Source organism: Charadrius vociferus, unplaced genomic scaffold (assembly GCF_000708025.1).
Source record: "Charadrius vociferus isolate BGI_N301 unplaced genomic scaffold, ASM70802v2 scaffold487, whole genome shotgun sequence".
NCBI classification, from domain to species: Eukaryota; Metazoa; Chordata; class Aves; order Charadriiformes; family Charadriidae; genus Charadrius; species Charadrius vociferus.
The window spans coordinates 2,249,542-2,265,708 of NW_009649169.1; the positions used below are offsets into that span (position 1 = coordinate 2,249,542).

Here is a 16,167-nt window from a genome sequence, read left to right on the forward strand (position 1 = left end):
TTTCACTGTAATCAAAGTGTAACAACAATCAATGTTAGCAGTTATATGTATACATAAAAAGTAGTTTTGGAGATTAGAGCCACTTCCCTCTGCACAAAAGTAAAGTAAAGGTAGCAATGAATTGGAAGTGGTAGGAATTCTGAACAAATGCACAAGATAGGTGGTGTCAGTGCACTCCACCGTTTAATACAGTTTCTGTAGGACTTAATCATAACCTAAAGTTTTTAATTTATCTTCAGATGAGTACGGTTAACAGTCTTCCCTCAGCTTCTTCACTATAGTATTTTTTCCACATACCGTGATTTGTAGCCCAAATGGTAGATTTGTGGTGTACGGTCCAGAACTTAGAACAATGAGGAATATGGCATATGGAGAGGACTCTTATTTTGGGGAGGAAGAGAGGAGTAACTCGAATTCTTATGTTATTGTAATTCCTTATCTGATGCAAACTAATCAACTTCTAAATCTTTTTGGAAATAGAAGTGAATCTGCTGTTCCATTTCTGGATTCTCGGTAGGAAACACACACTTCAGCTTTTGAGCTTATGGGATAAACTGTCTAATGAATTAGAGTTCTGGCATGAATAAGCTACTTCAGGCTTTTAGTTTAGCCACACTGAAAAACCTTTCTCCATTTTTTTTCCTTGCCTTCCATTGCCATGGGAATTTAACTGGTAGTAACTAAAGCAGTTAACTCTACAGCAAAACAGAACAACAGAGCTCCAATAATTTAGCGTGAAAATGCATATTTATTTTTTTTAATGTTGGAGTTTTCATAGAGGTGGATCCATGTCACTATTATAGCAGCGTGAAGAGTTTCTAAGCCTTTTTTGGATGACTGTCATCTATTCTTACATTGTCATTTGCAGTGTTCATAAAATTTATACAAATGTACATTGTGCACCATAGTGGGATACAATTCAGTACTGTTTCTTATTAAATAGAAAGTGGATTTAGTTCTGTTTTCTACCCTATCTGTTGTGCAAGCTTTACTGGAGATACAACTAAGAGAAAGTTTCTATTATGTATGTTTCAGAAAATATCTAAGTTCAACTATTTTTAATTATAAGGAAGAAAGTATTTTCCTTAAACTCTATGTGAATGTTTTCCTTGGACTATGATCAAGAATGGAAAAATTCAGTAAAATGTTCAGGACTAGAAGATTATGAGATTTTTACTTGGCATCTTTTGGTTAAGTCAAATGCGTGTCTTTTGAAGGGCAATTCAAGCGTAAATGTTAAACAGTACAGTAGTATCTTTTTGACTGTTTTCAGAGGTTTCAGGGCAGTCTTCTGAAACAGTAGTGTTTTATTGGTGCATTTCTTCTTAAACCCCAGTTCTAAAGATTTAAGCATTTTTTTGTTAGCAACCATAGTATTTATCTGTAGTATCCCAAAGGATGCATTTGTAATAACTACAAAGGATCAATCCAGTAACCCGTCAATATGCAAATGATTTTTTTTATATTTGAACAGCTTCAAATGATACTGTTGTAGTTCCTCTGCTCGCTTATGCATATTTAAAGTCCCTAAATAGATTTTTGCAAAATGTAAGTCATGGAGTTGAACCGTGCGGCCATGTCTTCCACAGACTTAAATACGGCTGTCTGCAGGAGGATTAGCTGAAAAACAAAACCTGAAATGCTACAGAGATCAGTCGTGAGAAAGAATGTTGATATTCTACCCTAGTGTGGATTTTCTGTACCACTTTTTATTTTTCCTCTTAATGACTTAATATCTAAACTTAGTGTTTGTTGATTCACATCAAGAGAAAGCCTGGCAGTTATTAGAAGTTGTGGTAATATATTGAGACTTGTGATCAGGCAAGCTTGCAGTAATTTATTGGAAAACGTTACTTTGGGGTGGGGAAAATGCAACATGTATTAATTCTGTTACAGTAATTTCTCCTCATTCCCTAACTTGCTGTGTATCTCCCCACAGCAGAAGTTGGGCAATTTCTTCAAGATAAGATTCTTTAGGAATGTTTCAGAGCTGCTTGGCACCACTGACACTGCTGCAGGGAAAGTTCAGTCTGGGGCATGTGAACGGAACCAGGAGTGCTAAACAAGGCTTCAGAGAAGTGACCTGAAAATCTGTTTTAGTATAGCCTAACGCATCTGTTGACCCATGTTAATTCAGCATAGCTTGACAAGCCTGTGATTAAAAGCAAGTTCTAAGGGCACCATTAATGCTTATGATGTGAGGTGGCAAGACTTTCTTGTATCTAAGAAAATGCGAGTAATTACTGAAAAGTCCCTAAAACATGCATGCAGTCATCCAGTTACTCTTTCAGAACACAGTACAGTTTCTCAAAAGGGCAGTTACCAATTTTTCATGTGATTAATCTCCTATGGTTTGAAAGTAAGTTAAACACAGGAGCATAAGAACTCTACATTATCTTCAATTTGTGTATCCATTAACGATTGACATCTACTTTTCAATGTTTTGGGTTCATTGATCTTGAAATAGCTGTATTCCTTGGGAGGGGAAGGGGGAAGGCAACAGAATTGCAAATCTGAAAATATGCTCAAATATCAAACTTGCAAAGAAGTAAGCAGAAAATACTTAAGATTGCTGTTAATGTTGTTGGGTTTTTTTTCTTGTTTAAACATCGGTCTCACTAAAGTGTGGAATGTAAGCAATTGAACCTAGTTTCATATCTTACATCCTATCGGGCTTGCCTTCAAAACCTGCCACTGAACGCGCTTGCCAATAAATGTGGTTGATTATACTGGCAACTGAAACGCATGCTGGTTTCAAACAAATAAGGATGTCCTCGTGACAAAGATAACCTTGGAAATTGTTGGTTTGACTTCTTGAGTGTTCCACAACAAGCTTTGTTCACATACTAAGTCCTTGTTGTTGTCCTATGTGTTTGTGTATATGTATAGGGGCGCGTCCTGTTGTTCTTTTGGTTGAGATGAAAGGTCTATTTCCTTGAAGTTATTGTCAATAGAGGGAGAATATGCCTATTCTTTTAGAGTTGAGTAAAGGGAATACGCGGACTGAAAGCACTCCAGTAACTTAGCATGTCCCCTACGTTCAAAAAAAGATTTTAAAGGATGATCCTTCTGAAGTGATAAAGTAGCACAGCCTAGCACATCCTCATCAGACTTTTTCTTCATCAAAGGTTGGAAAATTTGGATTAAAACAGCTAAGAGACTGACTGCAGTAAAGGCAAAGCAAATCATTAGCAAAGCATTAGCTTGTTGAAGTGTAGCTTCATTGACTATGTTTAGAAATGGCCCTAAATGCTCTTACACGTATAAATCTGAAGAGCATTGGTGAGGTTTGCCCATGTTTCTGGCCATTCCTCAGTCATAAAAGCTGCTGTGTCATCTTTTATCTGAACTCTGTTACTGGTGCTGAAACCATATGTTTGGAGCTGGAATCGCAAGCTGCTAGCTGGTCTTTAATAAAAGATAATTTGTAGAAGTGGAGTTTCTCTAATACTGTGGCTGCAATAACTTGGTCAAATTGATTTGGCACTGTGCCTTCCCTGTTCACACTTAGAAGCAATGTAAGATTGACAATGTAGCCAAAGAACAGACAGGTCTACAGGATCGATTTGGGCAGGAGGTGGCAGGGGTAAGGAAGGGAAAGGAGAAAGAATCAGGCACAATTTTGCCCAGTACCTAAGTTGTACTCAGAGTTCAAGGATTATTGATGTGCTTTGATACACATATTTGGTGTGAAAAAGTAAGAATATGCACATGGATTTCAGTTTGGTCACTGGCATACCTTATCTTCTAGAAAGGCTTCCCTCCCCACCCCTGTGGTGTTCATATCATGCAGATCCACTGGTGATTGTTTGTATTTGTTCTTCTGGTAGGCATCTTTATATATAGTTATATATAGTAGACAGCTTCAGAAACCCAATTTTCACATCCTTGTCAAATACATTTTAAGTGTATTGCCTTCTAATAACCTTACTGTATTGCTCGTCAGGGTTATAAATCTCTCCAGTCAAACTGATGACGTATGTGGCTGGGAAGGTCTTTTTAATGACAATAATGTCAGCACACTGACTAGGGCAATAATAGATCCTGATGACTGGACCACTATTATTAAACTGTCATGATTTTATAATGTATGTCCTAAATTCAAAGATAATTAATTTGATGGAAATTAAAATTTTTATATTATCTTCTCCATTTTTTAAGGGAAAAAAAAAAAAAGAGGCAAGTTGAAAGGTCCTTAGGCTTAATTGCAGGGCAGCCATATAGAATATTCTTCCACCTATCTAATTTATCAGTAGACCCAGTAAACAGGGAGCCTACGTCCAAAAATGAGATCTGGGCTGCGTTAAGTTAAAAGACATAAATGAATATGTGAAGTAGGTAAGTTGATCTTATGGAACTCTTATTACTGCTTGTAATTCGATTTAATGGCTTCTTTTTTGGCTTTGATGAATTTTTTTTTTATTTCCTACCCACTCCTGACTTACCAAAAACTCCTGTTTATTTTAATTTCCATAGTTTTGTTTGCCATTTCTTGGTTATCCAGCACCTTCATTAAAATGCCTGACACAAAAGGCTCTGTTTGTATTTGATCTTTGATGCAATTTCCATGCTTTTTTATATTCATTTTAACATACTGTGGTCCACCAGGAGAAGAGGACTTGCAGACAATCAAGGGACAGAACTCTCTCTTTAAGAGCTCTTTGAGATGTATGACCTGTGTTTTACATCATACTCCTTTCTTCACCTCTGCTGAAGTATCTACTGTTTACTTTTTTTTTTCCCCCCTATGATTGCAACAATAATAAGAGTCAGTTTGTTTTCCTGTTCCTTAATTATGAGTTGAATAAGGGCACTGGGTGGAGGACACTTTCAGGCAACATGTCCCAAAGGAATTTCAAGTTACAAGTAATCTTACATTTTTTTGTATTATTTTTTTTTAATACATTTCTAGGCTGCAGTGAAGTTACATTATAGCTCTGTTATATGGTGCCAACAAACCCCTATAACTGTTATTTTGGAGCACGATGGCTCTGAGTAATGTTTGGAGTCATACTCTGGTCTGCAACTTGATTACTGCTTTAAGTGTCTTAAGTTTAGTGACAAAAATTATTGAGACAGACACCATTTAAATGCCTACAGTTTAAGATACTTATAGTAGTCTGTGGGGAAAACTAGGGGTTTGAGTTGAAATTTAAGTTTTCTACAAAGGCTGTGCTGTCTCATATATTCTCACAAGAGAAGAAGGAACTTTTGTTGGTGTTTTGGAATCTTGCCCTATTACCTGAAGATATATCCTAAGTAACTAAAGTAAGCAATCTTGCTACAGGTTACATTTATTTTCTCCTTTGTTTAAGAAGTTTCCTTTAATTTAAATGCCTTGTAAACAAACACACTTAAACCAAGGATTATCACACGGCAAAGTGGTTGGATGAAAATATCCTCTTAAAGCATCTCTGTCTTAAGATGATAAGTCCTTGGAAAAACATATTTAAAAATAGTTCTAAGTTCAAGTTTCTGTTTGTGGGAAGTGTGGGAGTGGTTGAACACAAAAATGCCGAAGGCAGAGAGCTTGCTCCAGTTATGAGACTAAAAAAAGATGCCATTATATGTGGAAGGTAGCTAAATTGTATCAGAGTATATATGATATGGTAGTGCAAAATCAGTAACATTTTCAGCACAGGGGACAGGTACTAAGAGATACCTTATTCTTAATATTAAAAAATACTGACATATAAAGGTTATTTGTATTTCTCAGCCTTTGTATCTGGGAAATAACCTGTAACACATTGCTTCTGCCATCGCCTACTAACATTGAGGAAATAGGAACTGGTTGCTTGTCCCCTTGAGACGATATTATCCACTGTAACTGCCATAAGGCTACGCAGTGAAGCCAAAATGACCAATATGCAGGAGCACAGAAATAGTACCTTTGAAGCGAGGTAGCTTGGGAGTTGCTCTAGTGTGAAATAGATCATGGGAGGTGGAGAAATGCTGATACTGAGTAAAAACGTGAGATTCAAATGGAATAAAACAGGTCTGAGTATTCAAGGAGTTCGTAAGATGGATAAAAATTAGTCCAGAGTTGCTGGAAAAGTGTAACCAAATCATGATGCTGGAATAGCCATCCAAGGGAGATGCAGAGGGGGGAAATAGACCTTAGTTACTTAAAATAATTCAGATGTTCTTGGGCCTTTGGCCAGAAATCCGTAACACAATTACCTTGAGGACATGTAGCTGTCTTGTGTTGATTGTGTGGTGTTGCATGATATGGGAAAGAATCCTGAGAGAGAAGAGAAGGGAATAATAGAAGGTATAGACTTTAGCATTAATGGAGTGGGAGAGTACAGCAGATTCTGAATCAACTGTCTTACAAGCTTTTATAGTTTCAAAACCTCTACAACTGTCAGTACTTCTCTTACATTCCAGTTGGAAAAACATGGGGGTTTTTTGCTATTTTATGAAGTATTTGGTTCAAAGATGCACAGGGAATCACTAGGAAATCTGAGATTTTTCTTTGGAGTTTTGGAACCTTTGTTGTGAACGTGTGGCTGCAGATGTGGAAGACTTGAGGAAAAGCATCTACCACTATTTCCATGTCTACAGCCAGCAATTCTCATTTTCCCTGCTGATACTTTGGGTAATGGAAGGTAGTGAGTTCATGCTTTTGCACTGACGTAAGTCAGTTACGGTGACGCATACTCACCTACCTACAAGTCCTGACTGACAAAACAATGATCTCACTCTGCAAATCAGTTAGTCTGTAGATTATTCTCTGTAATTGGTAAGGGAATGGAGTATCCCTTGATTAAAAGCAAAACTGAAGAACTTATTTAATGTTCTCATGGTGTTTTTTTCACCTATTAAACCAGACATTTACCGTCAGTAGTGCTTTTTACGAGACCTCAGAAATGAGCAGTAGAGAGAAGTAAATGTATATGTTGTAGATACGTGGGTTTATTTGTTTATTTCCAGCAAGAATAATACTAGAAATCAGCACCTTCACTTCATTAGCTGGTGCAAATATGATGGCCACCTGTAGGTCACAGAAATCCAGAAAAAAAATATCATAATCTCCTCTGCCGAAAGACCATATAATTGAGGTCCAGATATTGATATATTTTTAAAGCAGTATTTGAAAATAAATTAGAAGCAAGAGAAAAGGCTGCAACAGGGCAGAGGACAGGTGAATTTATTTCCATTTAACAGGTTATATAGCTTGAACTCCTAGTTAATTAGTTTGTATTGTTATAAATCAGTTGTGAGATTTTTGTCCTCCTGACAGTTGAATTGCAGGCTCGAAATCCTACCTATTTTACATTCCCATTTCATCTCTGTCAGACCACATAGCTACGTATCACAGCCTTGGAACTCATCTGTAATAAAGGTTAGGATTTCCAGGCAGCTTTTTTAAAAACATACCTTATAGGCAACTTTGACTAAATAACTTTAAATAACGTTTGCCTAGGTATTGATATATCAAGGTGAAATAGAGTATTAGAAAATAATTCATATTTACCATTTTTTTAAATGTCATACAAAAATATATAGCAATATCATTTATTGTCATTACTTTTGGAATTACACATCTGGAAGCTGAACATAACATTCTTGATCTGAGCTTAGACATCTCTTTGGATGCCGCCTTTTTGATCAATAGGTATGATTAAACTGATAGCAGAGCGTGTCAGAAATATGCTTTTGGTAAACAGGAATATGATTCAGACACAAGGTAAGAATGAGGCCACTTAACCAAAATTAAACAAATTATAATTGTTGACGTTCTTGCGACCACTTCAAAAGGTAATATGAGAATGAACTTGCTCTAGAGTTGCCTAGAGGTATAAACAGGATGGGTTTAGAATCTTATTTCTAATTATTCTCTTAAATAAGTGTGACCTGGAGGAACTGTTTAGGGAAAAGGTTGAATTAGAGAAACGTCTCTCATATCTCCTTGCAACTACATGAAAGGAAGCTCTTTATTGATGTTTGCAGGCAGATAATCTTGTAGCGCTTTATTCACCAGTTTTTTGTTATTGCTTACCCTAATATTGAAAGGATTGTTTTACATAAGAATTGGAAGCATGAAAAGCAAACTAGAGAAATGAAATAAGCCAGTTTATTTAAGAACGAGCCTAGTGTCACTCAGTAAAAAGTTACTGTTGGGTTTGTAGTAGTTGTCAATAATCCAGAAGGTGCAGGGGCTTAGAGTGCTAAGGAAGAATGTAGTTTAAGATGTTAACACACAGCATTTTGTTTATTTCAGTGTAGTTAAAAGCAAAAAGTCTGCAGAAAGAGGGGGCTCAGAGCTTAATCTTAGAGTGCCTTATGGTCTCCATGGGATGCCTGAAACTGTTGGCTACTTCTCCTATCTCCTTGTTTGTTAAAAATAGCAAGAATTTTGTTTTCTGTGACTTCCTTGAAAAACCAGTGAACTGCCAGTAACTGAAGAGGAAAGAACAAACAAAACAGTCTGACAAACAGACATCTTTCTGCCTGTTTGTAGATCAGGAGTTTGACTTTCATGGAGGTTAACATAAGCACAGCATAAAGAGACTAACAAACCTTTCCTTGCTATGTCTGCGGAGGCCTCGCTTCACTAGGATAAAACATCCTCCTGATTCTACCCACAGGATTGCCCCCCCAAAAAAACATTAATAATGAGAGATAAAATTTCTGAAGGAAAAAAAGGTAGAACAGCATTTTTAAACAGAAGATGGACCATAGACCGAAGAATACGGCATTGTTCTTTCCCTTGTGTAGACTGCTGTTAAATTCAAAGGTTTTCTCTCTTTATTTTCACAGGAATGTTAATTCAGTCACTCAAAGCTATGGCTTCTTGAAGTAGCCTTAAAGACTAATATTCTTGATTTTAGATAAATCATTTTCATAAATATACAGTTTTCTTATGTTGCCTTTAACCATGTTGATAGTTCTGATACTATAATATTTTGACCCCAGGGATGCTTTGTTCTTTGTTAATTTGGATGGGCACCATGCAGGTTTGACCCAAAAGTATGGGTTTCTGTAACTGAATGTCATCAAACTTAATCCCAAAAGCAGGATCTCTGAGACACTTTTACAGATTACCTCCCCAGTGTGTACCCTCTACAGTATTTAGTTTTCAGTGTTATGTTACTGTATGAGAATCCCACACAAACGGAGAGAAATGTGTAAGGTGAAAAGTAACAGTGACTAAAAAAAACACCTCCAAGTCTGCAAAACAAGAAAACAAACACATGCGTATGCACATACCCTCACACAAAATACTCTCTTTCCAAATAAACCCTTTCTGTAACACCTCTTGGATTTTTGATGAAAGCTGAGATACAAACGTGTCCTTTTCATACTGGATTTTTTTTCACCAAATCTTTTGGATTGTAAAGTAAACTTTAATACTGATTTTTTTTTTTTTTTCCTCTTTGCTCAGTAATTTACATTTTAGAAACAGGTCAAGGAACACACGTAGTTTGTATTCAGACTTTGTTTTTCTCTGGCATGTCTTCTGGCTTCTAAGAGAAATATTGTTACTGAACTTGTAGATGTCAGTTGTGCCAATGCACACATACACTCCCTTTCCACATTGTTTCCCATGACTCTTAAAATAAAGTTCAAAAGCTCTCTAGTTGCTTAAAAAATCCTACTTGATATAAAAGCAGTTGGTGCCTACCTTTCCTTTATTTTTTGCTAAAGTAAGTTTGTTACACTAAGAAGGTTCCAAATATACTTTATGTGAAATTGAAATAAGCCAAGCATGTTTTTATATATGAAAGCTTCTCACTCAGCAAACTTAATATGATAAACCAACAGACACTCTCCTGTGCTTTCGAGTATGTTTTGATATATACTTCCTACAGCTTTTTAAACATGAAAAATTGCTATATATGAAGTTCTATTGACTTGGAAAATTAAAAGTGAGGTCTATCCTTTAAGATAACGCCAATGTATTCCCTAAAGAAGGAAGTTTTATGCATAAAACTTGCCTTGAAACCTAGCATTCCAGTGCATGAGCAGCAGAGCTCTGAGACTACATTCACCCGAGAAATATCCAATTCTTTGCAGGGTAGACATCCATTATTTGTATGTCTTGGCTCTTAGGCACATTTCCATTCTAAACCACACTACACAGCCTTTTTCTGATATTTGCAACTTTATAAACATTAAGTAGAAGAAAAGCCTTTACCTTTTAGACTTGTGCTGGTGGCTTTCTTGTTTATCCTTTACAGAGAAACTCCTGAGGGTAAGCTTCGGTGTAATCTGAAAAACATTGTCTCGAATATTTGCCTAAGTAATGTGTCTTGAGTGGCATTCCATTAAGTATTTTCTGCATGCCGTCTGCTTCTAGTTCTTAAATAATTGTCCAAGGGTTCATCTTCAGGAGCAGTGGTGTGAGAGAGAGAAGCTGACTTCTGCAACTGCAGTAGACAGGCAAATTGATTACTTGCTACTTGGGGAATCTGGTTCTGCCTGTTTGAAACCCAGCCTTGCTGAGAGGCGGATCACTGCTGGGGCTGCCCAGGAGGAGGAAGTGTCTAGGAGCAGCTCCCTAGATAGAGAGAGGCCTTGTAAGCTGCAAGCGAAGCACTGCCTACCTATGAAACACAAGTGTAAGTGCAGGGGTTGCTTTCTTCTACGCTGAAGCACAAAGGAAAAAGGCAGCAAGGCTAGGTTATTCATACATTTACTTGAAAGGGGAAAAAAATTCAGCATCATAATACACTATATCACAATCGGTACCTTAAAAATATTTTAACTCCATTTGTAAGTTTGACCTAAAGGCTGAAGTGGGGAAGGGGTGTACGGCAGGAAATGTATGACTTGTGCTATACCACTTCAGTTCTTGGGGAGCATAAGGTGGAGACAGCTACTTGAATATGCTACTTTTCCAGATACAGCACCTTGGCTGTATTTTTTTGAATTGGGAGTGTTGGTTGATGAGAAACTCAACATGAGCTGGCAACATGCACTCACAGTGCGGAAAGCCAACCGTATCCTGGGCTGCATCAAAAGAAGAGTGGCCAGCAGGGCAAGGGAGGTGATTCTGCCCCTCTACTCTGCTCTCGTGAGACCCACCCTGGAACATTGCATCTCGCTCTGGAGTCCTTGACATATGAAGGACATGGACCTGTTGGAGCAGGTCCAGAGGAGGGCCATGAATATGATCAGAGGGCTGGAGCACCTCTCCTATGAAGACAGGCTGAGAGAGCTGGGGCTGTTCAGCCTGGAGAAGAGAAGGCTCCGGGGAGACTTTATAGCAGCTTTCCAGTATCTGAAGGGCACCTACAAGAAAGCATGGAGAAGAGCATGTAGCGATAGGATGAGGAGGAATGGCTTCAAACTGGAAGAGGGGAGGTTTAGATTAGGTATCAGGAAGGAATTTTTCATGATGGTGGTGAGGCACCAGAACAAGTTGCCCAGGGAAGTTGTGGAGGTCCCATCCCTGGAGATGTTCAAGGCCAGGCTGGATGGGACTTTGAGCAACCTGGTCTAGTGGGAGGTGTCCCTGCCTATGGCAGGGGGGTTGGAACTAGAGGATCGTCAAGGTTGCTTCCAACCTAAACTGTTCTATGATTCTGTGAATCCAGTCAGTATTGCAACAGGAATGCTGTGGAGAAAATGGAAGCTAATTTACCAAAAAGACAAATCTTACACCTTTCAAGATACTAGAGGTTAAAAATCAGCAGCTACTGCAAGTTATAGGATGTTAGTGTCACACTCACGCTGAGCTATGCAGTTTACCAACATTTCATTCTGCTTCAGCTGTGCTTTGTAGAATGTGCAGTCCAATAACATAGTAAATATTGCAGTTACTTAATCTTGAGGTGAGAAAGGCTGTGACAATGAAGTCTGTGTTCAGAAATATTTTCTTCAATTAGATCTAGATAGGAATTGACAGCACCGCTGAGGATTGCTTTTGACATTAAGGGGCAGTGCAGTAGGATTTTCAGATTGTGACAAAGATAGGTTAAATGAAAAAAGGCAGAAATAATTGTTTCCAGTCTTTTAATTACTTTCCATAGCTTTCTTGAATTCCATTTCAGTTTTTCGCTGATTTAGCTTTGGCTCTGTTTCATAGCCAAATATTGAGAGGACATTATTTGTCCTAGCTGGGTGGTGGGAATGAATAGTGCCGGAGTATCATAAGCATGTTGAAAGTGTAATAGCTTCTGTATGCGCATTGAACAACAGTTAGTGAATTTCCACACTAAATCATATAAAGTACAAAGTACTGTAGAGTTACTCTTTTTGTTGAGAAATGGGAATGGATTTTCAAAGCGGGGGGGCTGGGAAAAGCCTTGTGCTCTTTCTAGCTCTGCAGGCAAGTCAACAAAGCTGATCACCAGTAGGATGTAGAGGTTTTTATCCCCAAGCTGATAAGTATGCTTTGGGACTGCAAATAGTTCTTAAGACTGATGAATAATGAGTGAGCATGGATGTTTGAGAAGGTGTGTCTATGGTCGCCTTCATAAACTCTACTTGAAAGGAAAGACTAGATAATGAATCATAGTGTGTGAGGTTAATGGTGACGAGGAATAGTTTTTTTGAGCTGTAGATGAAACACAGCTTTTTCTTTTAATGTGTCTTTGAGGTTAAAAACTCTCTTGGGAGTAAAATAATTAAGAACTGAGGCCGTAATACTGTGATTCTGGAAAATGGGAAGGAATAAGGTCTTAGATCAAACTGAGGTGCTGACAAGTTGTGCTGACTGAGTGAATTCCTACCATTGTTCCCTCCCTGCAAGGTGTAAGAGAAGTCCAAAGTACAAGCGTTGGCCTAACATTCCCTAAGAGCCATTTGACGATGACTTGAGATTTCTGAAGAAAGGCTATGATGTCTGGTTCCAAAACCATCTGCCATTGAGTTAATGGATTTTATCCAGAAAGTTGAATCAGAGTTCTCTTGCAATGGAAAGGTTGCTAAATTTCAGAACAACATTAAAATCAGATTGCATTGTGTGCTCATATTCCAAAATGGTCTACACTGGTTCAAAGCAAACAGCACCAGTTGTCATGCTGAAAAACGGTAACTTTATATAGGAGTACTCTGTTGCTAGTGAAATATTATTTAATGTCGTTTCATTCCTAGCAATTTTCCATACTAGCTTTTAATTAAAAGAGGATAAAGGGAGAGGAAAGACTATATATCCTGTTGTCACCAAGAGTGTTTATGGAAGATAGGAAGAACCGTTTTTCTACTCGACCCCTCTATGAACTTTTGTTTATTACTTATACAACTCTCAGACCCTCAAGAAACATGAATTATTTCCTATGGGTTTGTCTCTTTTTGTCATTTTTGTTTGTCTGTTTAAAATATGTATTTTGTATGTCTATCTAAATGTCTCCATTTGTCATTAAAATTTGCTTGTAAGTGAACTCAGAAAATGATTGACCAACATGACAGCAAGTTTGCTTTTTTAAGTTTCTTCTTAGGGAATAAAACTGTTTGGCTAGCACATTCCTAAATACTTAAGTAAACTTACGTTGTTAATCTTTTTCTGATGTTTTCTACACATTGCTTCATGTAAGCTTTTCCTTTGCTTCTGACAACTTACCCCTTTCTGTATAGAATACATTTACTAGGATAAACGCATGTTGCATTTATTAGGGAATTACTGAGAAGATTTTAGCCCATTTTCCTAAAGAAGTGAGGCATCCATGATCATGGTGGCTGTAATTCATCCCACCTTCTTGGATGTTGACCAATTTAAATCCATTTTAATTAAGAAATTGAGGTCTTGAGGATAGTCAAGTTATCGATTGGATGCAGTTATGGAGCACATAGAAGACAAATATGATCAAGATCTACGCTCCTATATCTCTAAGAAATGAGAATGAGACAATGATGACACTTCATCTTATGGAATACTTGTTTTGTAAACTATGTGTTTCATATACCAATTTTTTTTCTTCCCTCTATTTAATAATAAAGTATGGGTTTAGAGACATTCATGCAAGTTCCTGCATGCGAGCTTCTAGTTTTACTTACAAAGAGCAGGTTCAAAACATTACAGATCGAGTTGTTTGGTGTCGGAGAGAAATTCTGGATAGTAGCAAGACCCGAGATGATAATGAAACAGTATTATGTGGGGAGATGGAAAAGGATTGGAAAGTTGCAAAGTTCTGAACTTTGATTCATAGACTCCAAGAGATTGCACTGTGTAGCTTTTGAAGTAGAATGGTAGTCTTTTACATCCGTCTTCTTAGCTGTAAAATACAATAGCTTTTTCTACGGGTGCTTATTAATTACTTAATGTTAGTATCAGCTGAATATAGTGCAAGGACTAACACTTTTACTAAGCGGAAGGAACAATTAAGAATTAAAGCTGAAACCAGGCATTTTCTCTTTACCTTCTTCCTTTTCTTCCAACTTTTGTCAAAAACTTAGCTTTTGGAGACATGAGAATCTCTCATGTAAGGGTGCTGTGTTTCTTTTGGTCTTCTCTTTAGGCTGGCAAATAAGCAGGACAGAGAAGGAGCTCTGTCAGAAGCAGACGTAATTGAATCCTTATCTCTGGAAAAGCTTGTCAATGAACACAAGTGTCTATGTCAAATTGTAAGTATGTTTTACGATGCTTCATTTTCTAATATACATGTAATTCTTGCAATAAGGTGGGGGATTGTACCACATGCTGTAAAACTGAAACTAGAACCCTGCAATCCCAGCAATGACACAGTACGTATATCTGTTTTGCAAGCAACTCTACTGTTCACCTTGACATTCTGCTTATGAATCTGTTGAAGAAATATTTACAACAAGGTTCTCAACGTGTACCTGCTGGTCCACTCTGAAACCATGTAAGAAAAATTAATTACTGATGTGATTTAAAACTTGTTTAGTTGGACAGCAAGTTTAGTATTCCACCTTTTTAAAAAAGAAGCAGAAAATAGAATTTGCCTGTGTTGACAGTCAGGAGGGGTCACTGTTCATGTGTGATGTTTGTCTCATTTCTGTTCGTAACTAAAACCATCATTTGGTGTGAGTGACCATCTGGCAAACAGTAAGAACTTAATCTAATTCCTAGGGCATCTAATTCACAGCACAGTAGTCATCAAAGAACACTGTTAGAGCTAGTTAATATCTGTCCTAAAATGACTGCATTTCAGATGTAGTATTCACAGTCATGTTAAAAATATAGTAATTTTAAAAAGGGGGAGAGGGAAAGGGGGAGGAGCCAACACCAGAAATCTATATGAAGGCTACTTAATATTGGTCAGTATTTGAGATAATTTATCCAAATCACTAGTCCTTGAAGTTTTCTTTAAGCCTTAGTTTTAATCAACCAGTTTGTTGTTTAACTATTTGTGGGCACTACTTTTATAATCTTTTTCTAATTGCAATAAGAAACATTTTAAAAGATAATGAGAGTTATGCTGTTATTAACCATAATTAGAAGGCAATTTTGCAAAACCATTCCATCTGGTATTTGGTAAAATTTAAAAAAGACTTTTAATTCCATAGGAAGAGTTGCAAAATTCATTGGGTAGTATATATTGCTATTGTTTTCTCTAAAAAGTTAGATTACAGCAGGGCATAACTAAGTTCATTATGTAATGACTCTTCAAAGGCATTTCAGTCAGTGGATTTTGCACTATGCATATAGCAATCATGAAAATAAACACTGCAAGTTCACAGTTCTTTTCTGAGGGACTTCTGTGGCAAAAATATTTTCTTGCAAAGCAAGAAAAGTCATTATAAAAGACCTGAAAGATTCTAGTGTGTTTTTCCAGTGCTGTAGAATTACTTAATTTATGACATGTTCCAGTAAAATGCTGCTCTTGTTCTCCATTTATGTCTTGGGTGTAATCAACAAAGAAACTAGATCACATACTCAAAGTCATTTTAGCTGAAAGCAGCTGAGGCTCTTATGTACTCAAATGGGCAGCTTCTTCACTAGGCTTATTAAACGTAAACATGGTCCCAACGTGTTTCAGTATGATGACTTATGGCGTGAATTTAAACAGGGGTGTTATGAAACAAGATTTTAATAAAATTAGGCAAGGACCAAAAAAACCTTTTGTTTGTTCTTATTCTTTTAGTTAGTTTTCTTCTGGCTCTTTAAATTTCCCCGCAAAATATGAAAGCAAGTGAAAGGAGTAGTTTGTCTCACTGTCACACAATGTCAGTGAGAATGACCTTCATAATTTTCTTTTTTAAAAGTCTGTATATTCTACATTTCTAAATCTATATATTTTAGAACTGAATTACAGT

General features: G+C 37.1%; 1 protein-coding gene across 1 annotated transcript in view; it reads left to right on the forward strand.

Annotated features, from left to right (window-relative positions):
• The window catches only part of ARL13B (ADP-ribosylation factor-like 13B), a 43,381-nt gene that overhangs the window by 16,750 nt on the left and 10,464 nt on the right, over positions 1-16,167 (forward strand). The window contains exon 4 of the mRNA XM_009888513.1: positions 14,406-14,511. Within this exon, the coding sequence (XP_009886815.1) occupies positions 14,406-14,511 (106 nt within the window). The remainder of the gene's footprint in view (positions 1-14,405; positions 14,512-16,167) is intronic.